At 32.4% G+C, this 15,674-nt stretch overlaps 1 protein-coding gene across 3 annotated transcripts; it reads right to left on the bottom strand.

Annotated features, from left to right (window-relative positions):
* Window positions 1–3,773: 3,773 nt before the first annotated feature.
* On the bottom strand, window positions 3,774–10,083 carry PYR6 (P-loop containing nucleoside triphosphate hydrolases superfamily protein). 3 transcript variants are annotated; one of them, XM_086237555.1, is made up of 10 exons: window positions 9,939–10,081; window positions 8,366–8,428; window positions 7,872–7,923; window positions 7,108–7,225; window positions 6,655–6,811; window positions 6,453–6,533; window positions 6,215–6,322; window positions 6,013–6,084; window positions 5,005–5,057; window positions 3,774–4,037 (listed from the first exon to the last, which is right to left on the bottom strand). In XM_086237555.1, the coding sequence occupies exons 2-9, from the start codon at window positions 8,393–8,395 to the stop codon at window positions 5,049–5,051; spliced, it is 627 nt and encodes a 208-aa protein (XP_086093681.1). In that variant the 5' UTR covers window positions 8,396–8,428; window positions 9,939–10,081; the 3' UTR covers window positions 3,774–4,037; window positions 5,005–5,048. The 3 variants fall into 3 exon arrangements, with proteins under 3 accessions (XP_086093681.1, XP_086093682.1, XP_086093680.1); XM_086237556.1 differs by lacking the exon at window positions 3,774–4,037 and adding an exon at window positions 4,651–4,851 and having other exon boundaries at window positions 9,939–10,082; XM_086237554.1 differs by lacking the exons at window positions 3,774–4,037; window positions 5,005–5,057 and having other exon boundaries at window positions 5,117–6,084; window positions 9,939–10,083.
* Window positions 10,084–15,674: the final 5,591 nt, after the last annotated feature.

Genomic DNA, 15,674 nt, shown 5'->3' with positions numbered 1-15,674 from the left:
CTTCAATGCTTCATGATCTAGCAAATATCACCAAAATTTTAATATGTCTTTTCTCAATGAGTTAAAGCGAAGGGGCCTAACACAGAACTTATACACATAAAAGCCATTCCAGGGAAGAATTCTGAAATTTTCAGAAATCGAGTTTTTTCCGGCAATAAGAAATCAAGGACTTCCATGGCCAGAAAAAAAAAAAAATTCAATGACGATGAATGGTGGTTCATTTGGTGTTTTTTTTCTTTCCTCCCTTTTTCTAGGGTAATTTCCAAACTTAGGCTTCACATGTAACCCTTTTTAACACTCTTTCACACTGCTTTGGACTTTTTATAAGTAAAAATGATAGTTTAGTTTAAAAATAAAGAAATATGTAGGTCAATCCAAATAATACACGATTACTAAATAAGTTGAGTTAGTATTGAGTCACATGACATGATTAATTAAACAAATTGGATTATGTACGATTAGTTTTCGACACTAATATGAAATGCCAAGGCATGACACAAATACAACCCAAAAACACAAATTGCAACCTCTAATTTTAACTTTGATAAACTTAAGAACATGTTCAAACCAAATGACTCTTTTGAACTCAAAGTACGATTTTGCCTGATTATCAGCATCCCCAACAAACACAAAAAAGTGCAAGTCCAAGATCAACAGAGAAATAGATGGATGAACATATATGGTATCGCCTCTGGTTGAGTATGTAACAATGGTTCATGTATTTCCAGTTTCCTGCAGTTGAGAAACAGCTTATTTTATTGGTTTGATTTTGTTCTGATATGATGGTACATTGGTTACTGGTAGCCAGTAGCTACTGTACATGGGAGAGGCACAGTTTGCACATCTCTCTCTGACTCTTTTTGACCATGTCCATTAATCCAAGCTACCAAGTAATTAGAGCTATATGCATCATGTATGTATGCATGCATGACTGCATGTATGTATGTGTCCATGATACTAATCATCAATATGCATGAAAAGTCCATGAGCATTGAAAAGGTTCAAATTAATTAGAGCTATATGTGTGTATGCATGCTACTAATCATCAAACTAAATTATAGATACATTGCAAAAGAAGATCATTAAAGAATTGGGGGAGGGAAGAACAAAGATATTGATTTTTGAGTGTTAGAGCATTAATTCCAGTTCCAAGGAAAAAACTAGTAAGGTAAGTTAAAGATGGTACAATTAACGGCTAAATAAATATGATCAGCTGGAGGGCTCACATTTTTTTCATCTCTGAAAAGTTTGTCAATGTCTCATGAGTCCGGCATGCACATGAAAATTTGATGCACAATATATCCCATTAATAATTTTATAGATTTCAAATCAATGGTGCTGATTTATTTGATAGCTATATGGAAAAGATCAAATTAATGCCTCCTCCCTGATCAACCATATATAACTTTATATAATCACACTCTCAAGTCTCAAGTCTAAATAAGTCTCAAATCTCAACTAGAGCCAGGCGCTACTCATCTTCTTCTCAGTTCTCATCATCTTCTTATAATTCTCCACTCTTTTTTGCCTCCTCCTCTTCTCATCTTCTTTACTAATCTTCCCATTATCATTTTCTTCAGTAAGCAGCAGTTGGTATTACTTAATCTTTGTTTCTTTCATATTCTAACCATAAGGAAGAGCAAAATATTAGTATGATATTTCTTTCCAATTGGATTCAGTGTTTTAAAAGAGATTCCAGGGATGCTTCCACTATTTGGATCGATGATAAGGTTTTATAAGATTTTCAACCAGAAATCACAAGCATTTTGAGATGGGTGGTATAGGAAAGAAAAAAGAGGTATCATTTTTTTTTTATCTTTTGTTATCACTTGTTATAGCCTGCTTGCTCTATATGATATTTTCTTATGCTAGCTCTTTAAAAATTCACAATCTGTTTTTGTTATTTCATGTAAGCCTCTTGTTCAAGAGGATATGCCTGCGATTGCATATTTACTCATTTTTATGTTAAATATTTTTTCCATTGTCCATTACAGATATTAAGGGGTGATCCATGCACTACCAAAAATGGAAGAATGTCACTCATAACGCTAAGCGCCACTCAAAGGAGGGTATGAGGTTTCCAAGACATTTCTTGCCACAACAGTTGTCACCATAATGTCAGCTAAGTTCCTAAGCCTCATTTTGGCAATGTCATTTCTTTTGTAGAGATTGACAATCTCAACTTCCACAAGCCCTACAATAGACATAATGAGTGCAATCCACTGCCATCACTTTTTGGTCATTGAGTGCCCATTAATACTATGTAACAAATTAACTTTTTATCAGTTATTATTCTTATTCTTCCCAATCTTATTGAAAAAAACTTTCTAAGTTGTGTATTTTGAATGTTAAAAGTCAACATGTGTACAATGATAATCGTTTCTACATCTTCATGGGAGACCATGCATGAAAAAAAGTATTTGTTTTTAAAATTACTTATGTATTGATCGATATCACAAGCATCGCATTTTCATCAAGAATTAAAGAAGTCAACTTGTTACTTTGTTGTATGCATATGTAACACATGCGAAGAAGTCAACTTTTTACTTAGTTTTCATGACATGAGTGAGATGGGGTGAATGGGAAATCCTACCTAGGTTCGATTCTCCTTGTAACAAAAAACGACCATACGATAGAGTGCCTAATTACTATTTACATCTCATAAAAACTGATTCACTCTGCATATAGCTAGCAACAATGTAGGCATAAAGGCCTCCATATATAGATTTGATGCACAAGCCATAGATTTCACAATCTTTTCTTGCATTTGTCAGACTTCCTTCAGTTAGTGTATGCAAAGATATATAACAAGTAGCTAAAGTTCAACTAAATGGCAACAGCAGTTTGCTAATCAGTTACACAACAAATAGCATTAATTTGCGACCATGAGGAGGAGTCAGTGTTGTCATGTAGAGTATTCTTGACATCCAATTAGTGACTACTAGGAAGACTCTTAACTATATCTAGAATATAATTAGCTTCACTTAAAAACTCATTACGTTTGCCAACTGGTAGTATTTTGAATGACCTCACTAAAAAATATGTGCAACCTGATTTAATAAAGATGAGGCAACTTAGGAGACATATTAGCTGTGGCTTGGCAAGTTTGTTTTGTTGGTGTTGTGGGCTTAACTCTCGTGGTATCTTCTCTTTCTCCAATGTAATTAGTACTCTCTTTGGCTGTTACTTCTACAGCTGCTGTGATAATTTTTCATGCCAAGAAGAAAACAGGTTGATGTTATCAAATCACACAATGATTCTTTACTTTGATGGATTTAGGTTAGAGATAAATACCACTAGCCAATGATTAGTTAGTGGGCTTAGTTAAACTATGGCCAACACTACTTGATAGTTTGAACTACCTTACCAACTAGCTTACCACCATTTTGTAACAGTGTTAGCCAGTAGCCAAACAGTTGATCTTTCTTTTTTAAAAACGAATTATTATTCTATTGAATCTATTGATTCATATCTTTCTTCTTTATGCTTGTTAAGTAATTGTGAATGCTTTAATTTAATGCCTTTTAAATTGGAGTATATATAAAGCTCCTCCCTAATTAATGTTATGATGGAGGAATTCACCAGGATCCAGCCATGCGACATATTTTACACCTTCCAGAGGCGGCTTGATCAAACTCAATTTATTACAAAACTAATTTGAAGCGAGAGTAATATTATTATACCAAGGATTCAGCATTCTGAAATTTTCAGAAATTGGGTTTATTTGTCAATACAAATTTTTCTTTTTTTGGTGCAAAATCACCTTTCAAGAATTTTTCCAATTGGAGCTCTTTTTCCCACAGAAGCAAAAAGGGGGTAAAATATGGGTATTTTCTGATCAACCCCCAAATGGAGCATTATTCCCATAATTATTACTACGAATCTTAAAAATAGAATACAGTCACAATATAAAGACTAGAGGGGTACAATACGCCTCAATTGTATAGAATACAATAACCTTCTATAATATGTGACGACGAGCACGAGGAATGAAACCTTCAAAAGAATACGGTATATGCAGCTAACAATAGCATCACCTGAAAGAAAGACATCATTGAAAAGAAAACATGTTAACATATTCATTTGTTAAATAGTGAGCGAGCATGTGTGACTACGCACGTGCATGCATGCGCATTTGTCAAACTTCTTTAACAAAGTCTTCCAATTGTCCCCGTTTTCATACACTACAGAATATATGAAGTGAATCTAATTCCCAGTGCAGAAAACATTAAAGGTCCACTTCATATTAGGGTCATAGAGAGACTTGCCAGAGAAGCAAAATCATGGCATCAGGTACCCAAGCATTACTAGTTTTAGAATTATAGTGTACCTTTTATGGTCTGTGTATGTTAGTTGGTACAAAAATTTCCATGTTAATATAACTAGAGAATTCTTTGCTTTAAGCATGGAAACCCTTTTTGGGTACTACTCATAAGACATGGTTATTTGAATGTGATCAATAGAATACTTAATTCCATTTACATTGCTCATGCATCTCAGCTTGCCAAGCAGTGAAACAATGATTAATTTGTTTTGACCAGAGATTATGAAAAAGTTAAACAAGGCATATTACAACAAATTTATGATTTTACTGCGACAGTATTCAATGTTTCAAAAGTTTATGGAGAGAGATACCAACCTCTTATTAACTTAACAATAAGAAAAGAAATTTCATTTATCATTATAGTTGAATACAGAATTTTTACACTTTTAATCTCAATTAAGTTTCTCAACCCTAAAAGTGACCAGAATAGCTCAGATTTCTGGACCTAATTGGAAAATTATCGCCACAGTTGCCTCCATTCCATTCAAACGGGGTATGCCACATGAATTGTCATCTTGCATTTTTACCTATTTACATGCAATATCTATTTTATTCAGGGTCCTAAATGGAAGAAAAAAAATGTGTCGTTATGTGCAAAATGAAATTTCCACAGAATTAAAACCAGATAATATCATTCGACACGTACATATTACTCTTGTGGTTCAAAATGAAAATTTTACCTCAATAGACATAAGTTCTGAAATCTTGGACACGACCGCAACAATTAGTCAGCCTGCAGACAGACAAAATTTGCATCAATAGCAGGGACAATGCACATGTTCAACTGCATGCTAGATTCCACAGGGAAAAAAAGAGTATGCTCACTTCCAGAGGAAAAAAAAAAAAAGCGTGCCCGATTCCACAGGGAAACAGGTGTATGCTAGATTCCACAGGGGAAAAAAAAAGTGTGCTAGATTCCACTAGGGTAAAAAAAAGGTGTGTGCTAGATTTAGTAAGTGGAACGAGAAGAAAGCATATCCAGATTTCTCTTAGTGCATGTTATTGTTACTCATAGTTTGTTATTTTTATCCATCCCCATCTCTTTCAAGCTCAAATCCATTTGTAAACAAACATGTCAAATCATTATGCTGGGCCCTGATCTGAACAGTAAGAAATCTCCGACTTCCATTTTATTTTCCTCCTCTTTGGTTTTACCTAGCCAATAGTAAGTACTCTTGTTTTAAATCCCAACATCCAAAATACAGGCATATGCATATATGTGCTGTTCCTACTTTGATCTACTTTGTTTCAATCCATGCATCTGATGGGTAGCTATATTCTGATGATTACATTAGTTTACACATTTGGTTTGTCACAATTATGATTACAACTATTACTAATGAAACACAAGTCAATGATAAACTGCATCAAATTTGGGTCATTTGTAATTCTAAGAACAAACCTCATTCAAAAAATAAAAAGCTTAATGTCCTCTTTCATTATCTAATGAAGTTGCTTTCCAATGTAGGCTGCCAACAAAGCTCAGTTCAATGCTGAACCATTTATGTTAATAAGTTTTTAGAAGGCATTTATTTCTCTAATTATATTTTAAAAACCACACTATTAAGACAATACACTCCCATTGAACAGCATGCATGAACTCCCTTCCTAAAGGCTAAAGTTATTTTACACAATTACATCCAAAACAAGAGTAAGCATTGCATCAAAGCAGGGCTACGGCCCTTTACCTTCTCATTTTTTGGGGAAAAAAAAGCTTTCACTGACTCATAAACCTCATTAATAGGCCTTCCAGCATCAATCTGCGGGTGACAACAACAGTGATCACAACAAACATGCAAGAACATATTGTTAAGAAAACAATTATAACAAAATATACATGCAATAACATAAACCCCAAAATAAAAAGTAAAATCAATGCCAAAAGATTACCTTTCGAACCTTCCCCTTGGAGTCATAGTACTCTACCACAGGAATACTAGACTGTAGGAAAACCTTAAACCGCTTCCTTATTGTTTCTATGTTATCATCGTCTCTCCCCTTCATTGACCCAATGAAAAGTATACAGATACAACGTCAACATAATTATTTTGAAAGAAAAAAGAGATGATATCATAATACCAAGAAAGCATACAAATTCCTGTACAAGGAGAAATCACATTTGTCCAACCTGATTCCTACCCAAAAGGCGCCTCTCCATCTCTCCTTCAGAACATTCAAAAAACAGGACAAATGCAGGCTCGATTTTAGTCTGCATAAGCATTAACACAGTTTGGCATTGGCTTCAACAAGTAAATGAACCATTCAAGAAAACTGGTCAATTACTGAAATTTGTACTTCAAGTCATGAAGAAACTTGTTCAGATGGCTTACCACAGCCTCAAATGCAGCACGATTTTCTTCATTACGAGGAAACCCATCAATGAGAAATTTGTTATTCCCACTTTCCAGCATTGCTTGTTGGAGAAGTTTAATTGTCACTTCGGAAGGAACAATCTTCCCTTCTTTAATCATGTTTGAAATCATGGTCCTGTCAACCATCAAAAAAGTGTTGTTACAGACATGAGACATGCAAAACAATTTTGATGGGGATCCATAGTCCAGCATAATTTTGCAATCATTTCTCATATAAAGAAACATAAAACAAGACTATGAAAAGAGATTTTCAATCTGAATTACACTTTGAAACTGCATCTTTCTTAACCTTTAGATGAATATTGCCATAAAAAGAGATTTAGATTTTCAGTTAATGCTTCAATCAATCCAAAAGGATTACAGTTTTAAAAATGAATATTTTGTACAGACTTTGAAACAAATATGCCATACCCATTTTCGGAACCAGATTTGATTTCTGCTCGTAGAAGATCACCAGCACTGAGATGGGTATACCCAAAGTGCTGAACAATGTTTGCACACTGGGTACCCTTTCCACTGCCTGGGCCACCTGGTCAAACAAAAGAAGCAACTGATAAAAGTCTCCATAGGTACTTTAAAAAAAGAGAAGGGGGTACCAAAAAAGTGGCTGGAGGATTTAGTGTAGCTAGTCAAAAGAAAAGAAAAGAATACCCCTAAGATAAAGAAAATAATGATGAATACTTAAAAGGAATGGAATAAAAGCGAAAAATATACTTCGTAGTGTAGTATTTTCAAGAATTGCAGCACATGTAAACTGTAAAACTATTTATGAAACAACCAAACACCGCTGTGAAGTTTAATCTAGTTAGAACAAATGGAACTAGCTATATGCTGTGCCCGCCTAACCATAGAGTGTATGGAGAAATGAAAATTCATGTTTTGGATTAAATAATTAGTCGGATCATTTCAGTAATAAGTCTGACCAGGTCAGGGTAAATTGAAATCAAAACTTAAACAGCCTATTAATCATACTTAAAGATCATCACTTTGACACAATAATTTAAATCATACACATGTAGGCCTACACCTATTAAGCAAAAGCAAAAATAGAAATTAAAAAAATAATAATAATAAGAACCAAGATTAGCAGATCTCCCAGGTTGATTGCAATTGTAAATCTCAGAAAAACAAGGATGTTTAGAATACAACTACTTCGAGTTAAATATTTTGCTTACCCAAGACAAAAACAACTGTAGGGTTCAGATCAGCTAAGCTTCCATTAGCCTCCTGCAAAAAGATGCATTTTTCAGGTTAAACTTCGAAAACTTGTGTCTGAATTTAAGCTTGAATTATTGATCGATTAAAAGTATAAAATAAATATATATTATGTGTATAATAAATTGAAATCACAAAAACAGCATCTAGAATACTGCCCTCGGGATAAGAAAAAATGAAAGCATTTCATTTCTAAGTTAATTTAGCACTGAACAAGCCAGAGAATGGAAAGTATGCAAAACTCTTGATTGAATAAAAGTATGAAATAAATAAGTATATGCTATACATGTTATATATTGAAATCACACAAAAACCACTTCTAGAATATTGTCCTTGGGATAAGACTAAACAAAAGCATCTCATTTATCAGTTAATTTAGCACTGAACAGGCCAGAGAATGCACTACAGTACATAATTGCAGAAACCTCTTATTGATACTAAAAAGAAAATATACCTTGTTAGCAGCATCAACAACTGTTCCCATTGGCACCAACTAATTGTCTCTGAATATTCCTATCTGCACAAACGAAAACATTGCAATTATAAACTTTTAAGTAGACCAAAAGAAAAAAGATCAATGCCATATTTGGATGTGCAATCTTTGTTCAGCTAACAAACTGTCATGTATGCATGGAACATCTATGTGTGCATTTGTATGTATGTGCATTTATGTATATAAAATTGCCATGAAATGTCTAAACTTGCCTTAATAACCTAGAAAAGTGCCTTTTAACAAATCTTCTAAACTGTGTGATCTACAAGCAGAGGCTATACAAATCAGAAACAAATTTTATTACTTTGCATCAAACTATGCAAATTCAATAAGCAAAACAAAAAGTGTAGAATAGATTTAAAGTGACTAGCAATTTTCAACTAAATGTAAAATTTTTCTGAGAACTAAGATCTTTCCATCAAAAAATTAAAATAATTCAATACAAATCCTTCAGTCATTCAGTTCTCCAAAGATCCAACACAAATAATTTTAGTTTTGATCTAATGCAAAAAGCTAGGTGATTTCTCTTACTTAAAAGGTTAATTCAACCATTAATTCTTCTTCTATTTTCCTTTGTTTTCTAGTAAACCAAATATCAAATTACCATCAACCTGAAAAAGATAAAATGGTTAACTGCACATTGCACAGATCCAAGCAACAACGCATATACCCAGAAAATGTAGGCTGAAGCTTAAAACTAAACCAAACAAAAAAAGGCAAAAGTAGAACAGAATGTTTGAATTCTCTACTCTTTGAAAGCCAATTCAACACATAAAAATTCAAAATTCTATTTTCAATATTTCCCTCCTTTTTCCTCAGGAACCAAACAGTGCGCATCAATTCAACACTGATCAGAACTACAGTTTATTTTGTGGGAGATCAGAACTACAGTTTATTTTATTGAAGAACAGAACTACAGTTGAGATCCAAGCAAATCGAAGCAAAATTTGCATGATCACAGGACGGAAAGGCCAAAATTCAAGAAAACAAAGATGAATTCATCAAATCATGCAAGGTGAACAGATATTAAAGCACAGGGAGACTTAGATCGAGCATTAAACAGAGAAATGTAAGCTAAAATTCCAAAGAAGAAAAAAAAGATCAACCTTTGAAAATGATTAAACAAAAAGGATAAAGCTTGATGTTTCTACTCCCTTTCGAAATCTAACAATGAAACATCTACAAACACAAAAATTCAAAAGCGTAAACTTTTTCCCTCCATTTCTACCAAACAAGCACGGATCAAAGCCACAGCGATCAGATCCACGCGAAATTTGCGGAATCAGATAAATGCGAGCTCAAAACAGAACAAAATCAATCAAATCAAACAAGGCAAAGAGATATCCAGCATTAACAAACACGATGCGAAACATCAAAGACACGAACAAACACGATGCGAAACATCAAAGACACGAACAAACACAGATCAAACCTAATTCCATTGCAGCAGAGCATGTATGCAATACACATATAGATAGATACATGTATAGAGATATACAGAGAGATGTACATGAATACAGCGAGCTATGCGTACCTTTGGAGATGTGAGGATCTGAGCTTCGTTTGCGAATTGTGCTCTGCTTCTTCTGCTTAAATAGATGGGAGGGTGTGTCTGTGTGTTTTGAATGAGAGGGAGACAACAACTCGGAGTCTCGGAGGAATATGAGCTTAATCGTGACCTTAATTTGAGCGTGTTGGTCGGTAGGGGTAAAATGGGAATTTTATAAAATAATATGGGAGTTTGCTTTGCGTAGTTGCAACTTGTAACGGCTAAAGCCCCCTGTTTAAATGAACTGAGATGAAAACTGTGGTCTCAGGAATTTACCTTCTCAGATTCTCAGTTAAAGAGCATAATTTATAGGAATTCAGTTGTAAAATTTTGTGTAATGTAAGACTGTTGAGGAGCTAAATTAAAGACTTAAATTTAGAGTTGGAGCTAAGTATTAATATGAGAATTACGTTGTTTGATAATTATTTTTAACTGTATTGTCTTTTGTTTAACAAGGTGGATAGAAATCGAAAGAAAAGAGAAGAGTAAACTAAAACAAATCGAGATCTAGTATCTAAATCATCAAGTAAAGTATGTTCACCTGGGACAATTGTTGACCTGATGAGGATAATATCAAGGAAATAATCAATCGAGATATAGTTAATGATGAGTTTTAGCATAAGTGTCAGTTTATTACTCACGAGTTGCTGAGGAGGTGTGAAAAGGGTGCAAAAGCTCCAATATTGGGAATAAATTGTTGGCTGTTACAGGGGAGCTACAGGGCTGGAATAATTTTTTTTGACAAAAATGACCTTGAAGACATAAAGTTTATGTTTATTTTTTTATTATATTGGAATGAATCGAACCATGAATGTAGCCTAATCTTAACATTTATCCCACTCACCTTCACCACTTGGGTTAAAAGCTTGTGTTAATTATAGAAAGAAAAAAAAAATTAGTTTAAGCCTATCGAAACCATTTTTTCGTCACTAGTACAAGGACTATCTCTCTTTTGGGTTTGGTCTCTCATTCACTGATGATCTATATGCATGTTTTTCCGACCACATTTTTTGAAATATATTGTTAATACTATTATAATTGTTACTCAAAACAATCGGATCGATTTAACTTAAATTCACACTAATACATTTAAGAGATAATTAGGTTTAAGTCATTTAGAAAAATAATTTTTAGATAGAAACCGCATGTGTTTTAAAATTTATAAGAAAATCATTTTAATTCATAATAAAGTCCTTTAATTTATAAGAATTTTTTTAATTCATAATAAAGTTCTTTAAATTTATAAGAAAATCTTTTTAATTCTCCCGATTTGAAGGGTATTTCCCTTCCTAGGGTGTAGAGTGGGTTTTATAGAGGCTTCATATTAGGTATTAATTCTGGGATTTTAGATGGAGCCCAAAATTCCGAAGTTAAAACCTAATATAAAGCCGTCAAAGAAAAAAAATAAAATGACTTGATTAAAAACTCTAAATCACTACCAGTCTTACTCTAAGAAACACTCATAAAATAAAATAAGCTCTAAGTCTCCCTACATTTAATTCAGATTCAAGACCTAAACTCAACTTGATCGAACTCGAAAAACTCAACTTATAAAAAGTTTAGTATTGTTTCAAAAATGATGACCAAATTTCTCATTTTAATGCCATTCCATATTAGATGAAGGATAACCTTATTCTGATAAGTGGTCCATGAAGTATTGGATAAAAGTAAAAGCTAATGAGAATAAATAAAGTTGAAAGCATATGTACCTGAAAACCTCACGTTTGAGCGATTGATGGCTTGAAAGTTTTTTAGAACAGTCAACTTGATCAATAAGTTTATAGTTTCATTCAGATTATGATTGAGTTAAGTATTAGAATTTTAGAAATATAATTAAAGATGTTGCAAGATTTTAATATTTTTAATATTTTCTATTTAATTAGAATGGGAAGAGCACAATTTTTTACTTTTCATTTCTTGTAACTTTTTCAGATGGTTCTTAAGAGCCTATGAATTACCTCTATTTTCATCATTTTCCTATTATTACTTAAAAGACTTTTTACACATTTGTTTTCACTCTCCAGCTTCTCAAATTTTTAGTGGGTTTCTTTAGCCAAATGAATGTGTTATTTTTTAATTGGTGGAGCCTTGGGCTCAAATATTGGTACTTTTTTTTTGTTGGTACAATCTATTGCATATTGGCCAATGTGAGTCATACAACAGTTGGGCTGTTGTATTTTGGAAGGAAAAACGTCAACAGAAACATTTATTGCACCGGTTCATGGTTTTAAAAATTGCGAGATTTTTGTGACTTATAAGTTAATGTCATTGCTTCTTACATATAACATTTTCACTTGGAATTTTGTTGTGTGCAAAAATTAGCTACGTACTAACTTTTTTTTTTTTTTAATGAAAAATTATATTATTTTTACTATATAAATACTGTATTTACTCCCACAAAAGAGAACTAAGAAAATTGTCATATTAGTTTGGGGTACGTATAGCATGAAATGATGAAACAATAAGTTGAGGACCTCAGTAATGACCATGAAACCCAAAATGTACTTCATGCATTAATTGATGCCTAATTATGCTAGGAATAACTAGAGAAAGAGCACATGGGAACATGTTACAAATGTCATGTTTTAAAAATGAAGTTTGGTATACAACACTTTTAATTTGTTACTAAGGAAAATTAAGTTGGACATTTCCAATCTCATGTGCCTAATTTACTTATCTTAAAGTGTTGGTAATGTGGTGTGGTGAGAGTTTAAGATCCAAGCAATCGATGGCAAAGTACTCTCTGGAGACATGGACTATACATGGGAATGGGATGATGAAAAATATATTCTTTCAATATTAAAAGGAATCAGATTCAATTCCTCAAACAAGGCCCATTATTTGTGGCCTTGTGGGGTACTTGATTCTTCTTCGGTTGCTCCTTAATTGGTCCTTACCATGATCTCTTTTCCACTCCCCATGCCATTTGACCATTCCAATTGGGTGAAAACTGAAAAGTCATGAACATTTTGAGTTTTTTTTTTTATTTTATATAAAATGCAGGAACATCTTTAGTTTCTGACCTTCATCTAAATTCATATCAATTGTAAAATTATAATAATTCAAATTGTTATGAAAATATTATTTTTTACTAACTAGCTACTAGTCTAATGCTATTTCCCGATGTTCCAACTCCTAAGTCTGAATTTCCTTTCCCTTAAACTATAAAAAATAATATTGGTAATGTTCCAACTCCCAAGTCTGAATCTCCTCTCCCTCTGATTAAAAAAAAAAATTTGTTTTGATCTAGGGAGAATTCAAACTTTAAATCCCTCCACATAAAATATAAAGAAATATCATTAGACTAATAACTAATTATCAAAAACAATAAAAAGACGAAAAATACCACTAAGTAGAATAAAAAAAAAAAAATCATGTTTGGAACAAGTCTATAGCAAATTAGCAATTAGGGGATTTTTGGATCCAGTGTCTCATCACCTCTATCTTAGTGGGGTATATTGTATATGAATTTTAAAAGACTTTTGTGGAATTTAAAAGTCATGTGGTATTCAATTAAGACTTTTAAAGACTTTAAAAGAGTCTGTAAAAATCTATGTGCATTCAAGTAAGAATTTTAAGGATCTATTCAATTAAGACTTTTAAAAAATCTATAAAAGTTTCTGTGTATTTAAAAAGTCATTGAATTTTATGGAATTCATTTAATGATAGATTTGTAATGACTTTGAAATACTTTTATGTGTATTTTAAAGTCATTATAAATTCAACCTCTCCCCTGTAGATTTTTAAGGAGTCCTATAGATTCTGTAGAATTCAGTAGAACTCTGTGAAAATCTGTAAATTTTGCAAAAGTCTATCACTTAAAAAAAGTCTACAAAAGTTTTTATAAATTTATATACACTATACCCCCCTTAGACTAAGCATGTGTGTTTTTCTAATTTTTGATTGCAGCTAGTCCCTACTTAAAAAAAAAAAAAAAAAAAGGTAACAATAGATTGCTACAATCCTAATTAAACAAAAATCATATTCATTTCTTAATTAATATATGAAAATGATCTCACTTCCTAAAATTATGGGATTGCAATTTATCTAATCCATATCCATTTTGTGAATTACTTGAAGTCTAATTGTACCAAGTTGTCGTTTGAAAACATACCAAAGCTAAAAACACCCAATGCTGGTCAGCCCATGTAGTTATGGGTGTTGGGCCTACTAGCCAAGGTTAAAATTAGCATTCACCCACGATATGATGAATGAATGGATGTTGGCCATGATCCACCCATGATGAAGATGAAGAGTGGGTCATGGGCCTGTTGGCTTGGCCCATATGGTTTTGACTGTTCCTAAATTGTTCATTGTTGAAATAAAGGATCAAGGGGGGGATGCAGACAGACTTGCTGCTTTGAGTCACAAGTTCACAACTTTAACTAGGGTCAGGAATTTGTATAGATCAAATACAAGTCCCTTGCTTTGGCATTCACGCGTCGATTGACTCCTTTTATATTTACATATTTGTATATAATTTACAGATTATGTTAAAATGAAGTCTGATGAGAATTAATTCGATGGGAGTAATTAAACCAATAATCTTTTTGGGTTATTTTTTTTTAAAGTCCATTTCAGAAATTAGGTTGATAATTGAGCCTATTTGCTCTAGAAAATTTCAGCCCGATCCACTTCAATAAGAAGCGCATAACACAGAAATCATTAAGCGCTCGACAATTGCCACTGTGCGACATTAGATATTTGAATTGCAAAAAACACTAGTGTTATACTATTATTAATTGTCACTGTGCGACAGTGGCAATTTGCCCTTAAAAAAAAAAAATTCTCACCAAGGGCTCGACGCCAAAAACATGACAAATCATAACGTAGGCTTTATTTGTACAAAGTAAACATATTTATTATTATAACTTTTTAGGTGAGTTTGTTTATCATTAAGAGCAGTAAAATGGATTTTAGATTAATTTTTTTAAATTTTTTTTAGGGTTATTTACAAAAAAGTCAATAAAACATTTCAAAATTACAAATAGGTCAATGAACATTTTATAAATCCCAAAATAGTCACCATTGACTAAAATGAATTAAATGAAATTATGCATTTTACAAAAAATGACATAACAAATACTAAAAATTACAGCCATTGCTATTACAATAAAAACAATGGGCTGGGGCAAAAGGGAAACCAGTAATGGGCTGGGGCTTGCAGAGCTATTGATTAAACCGCAATTTATGAAATTATATAATTGATTAAAAATTTAAAATGAGATATGAAATTTGGTATTGTCCTTTTTGTAATTTTTAAATGTTTTATTAATTTATTTGTAATTATCTATTTTGTTTATCGGAGTAAATAAATAAGTTTTTAAAAAAACCTAAATAGATAATTAAGTAACAACCAATAAAAGAGGCACCAACTTGTATCTAAATTGATGTAATAGATGATATATTAATTTATTAATTGCTGTAAATAAATAAGATCTAGAGGAGCCCGAATAAATGATAAACTCTTATATTAGTTGAGATTTATTAAGTTGAGATAAAATGTGGTGCATGAAGCACTAATCTTGTCTTTTTAGATTCCTAGCATTATTATTTTAACACTCAACTTAAAACTAAAGGGAATTAGAAAGGATTAAAAATTTAAAACATAAAAGTCTTTTTTGGCAATTTTTAGAGAAAAGGTTGTTTTTTTTTTTTTGGTTTAAAAGAAAGGTTTGTTTAGTATTTGCTAAAAAAAAAAAAAAAATATTCGTCCCCCGC

Source organism: Dryas octopetala, chromosome 3, assembly GCF_963921425.1.
Source record: "Dryas octopetala chromosome 3, drDryOcto1.1, whole genome shotgun sequence".
NCBI classification, from domain to species: Eukaryota; Viridiplantae; Streptophyta; class Magnoliopsida; order Rosales; family Rosaceae; genus Dryas; species Dryas octopetala.
Note: the sequence above shows the minus strand (reverse complement) of the source record. Positions and strands in the feature narration are given on the sequence as shown.

Excerpts from the sequence above, each read along its gene's own strand:
- PYR6 (XM_086237554.1), bottom strand. The coding sequence starts at position 8,395 with ATGGGAACAGTTGTTGATGCTGCTAACAAG. Across the intron at positions 7,924-8,365 it reads TTGTTGATGCTGCTAACAAG|GAGGCTAATGGAAGCTTAGC; the intron begins GTATATTTTCTT and ends ATCTTTTTGCAG. Across the intron at positions 6,812-7,107 it reads AAATCTGGTTCCGAAAATGG|GACCATGATTTCAAACATGA; the intron begins GTATGGCATATT and ends GATGGTTGACAG.